The following is a 1,077-nucleotide window of genomic DNA, read 5'->3' as shown; positions in this document are numbered from 1 at the left end:
GTGGGCGCGGATCCCTGGGCGGGTCAGGCTGGATGTGCCAGCCTGGGGGGCCCGGGCCCGGCTCGCTTGAGCACCTGCTGATATTCCTGGGGAAGAAGCTGAGATCCAGGCCCTGGAGCCAGCGCAGAACCGACCGAGAGAGGCGGGATCTTCTCGGGGGGTGCGGATAGACCAGACCCTTCTTAGACTTTCCTCGGATGGGAGCTGCTAGCTGTGGCGAAAGTGACGATGACTTGGCTACGGCTGCCGCCAGCTGCGTCCAATGCCTTCCTCCCAGGCCGGCGGCAGCCATGGCGCTTTCTGGGTTTCTATGGCAACAGCAGTGGGCGGGCGGGGCCTCCGCGCGGGCAGGCGGGCGGGACGGGGCGGGGTGGGGCGGAGCCTCCGCCCAGGAGCCTTGGCGCTGCTGCCGTCTACGCAGGCCTCCTCCAGCAAGTCCAGTCTGGGTGGGGCTCGATGGTCTGGGTTGGGGTCTCGATCTCCGGACCTCTTGGCCCTGGGCGCCGATTGGGGAGCTTCAACTTTGGGCAGAGCTTTCAATCCTAGTTTTTGTTGACCTCACTCACTTGTAGTCAATTTTTTGTATTGTTTGAATTTCTTGGCTCATAAATTTGCATTTTAAGGTTTGTGGTTTCTGCCTAGCCAAGGCCTATTTTCGATCAAGCATGTGGGAAGCGGTATTAGGAGGCACCAGAGGACAGAGACAGCTTTTGTTTGAGAATTGGAAAAGTTAGGTGTTTTGATCCAAAACGCCAAGGAAAAATCTGCAAAACTAAAAATGTTTAATGTCCGCAAAATGTAACATGCCTGTTTTCTTAATTATTACGTAGTGTTCATAAAAATTATATAATATTTGAAAACAAATTGTAAGTTATATTTTCACGCTTCATGAAGATACCCTAGTGAGCATGATTCATTCCTTCATGCAACAAATATTTATTGAGTCCCAGCTATGTACCAGGCACTGATCTGTAACTCTGCAATCTGATTTCTCCCTTACCAGGCCTTCTGGTATATTTTGTCCCAGGAGGAACCAGAGAGACTAGGAGGCAAGAGGGAGAAGGGGTTTGCTGTTTC

The 1,077-nt window shown here is 52.6% G+C and overlaps 1 protein-coding gene across 1 annotated transcript in view; it reads right to left on the bottom strand.

Moving 5' to 3' along the window:
• Positions 1-292, bottom strand: part of SPATA4 (spermatogenesis associated 4) — a 9,366-nt gene extending 9,074 nt beyond the window's left edge. The window contains exon 1 of the mRNA XM_004389910.1: positions 43-292. Within this exon, the coding sequence (XP_004389967.1) occupies positions 43-292 (250 nt within the window). The remainder of the gene's footprint in view (positions 1-42) is intronic.
• Positions 293-1,077: the final 785 nt, after the last annotated feature.

This window comes from Trichechus manatus, unplaced genomic scaffold (genome assembly GCF_000243295.1).
Source record: "Trichechus manatus latirostris isolate Lorelei unplaced genomic scaffold, TriManLat1.0 scaffold00267, whole genome shotgun sequence".
In the NCBI taxonomy this organism is placed as follows: Eukaryota; Metazoa; Chordata; class Mammalia; order Sirenia; family Trichechidae; genus Trichechus; species Trichechus manatus.
This window is presented reverse-complemented; position numbering and strand designations above follow the sequence as displayed.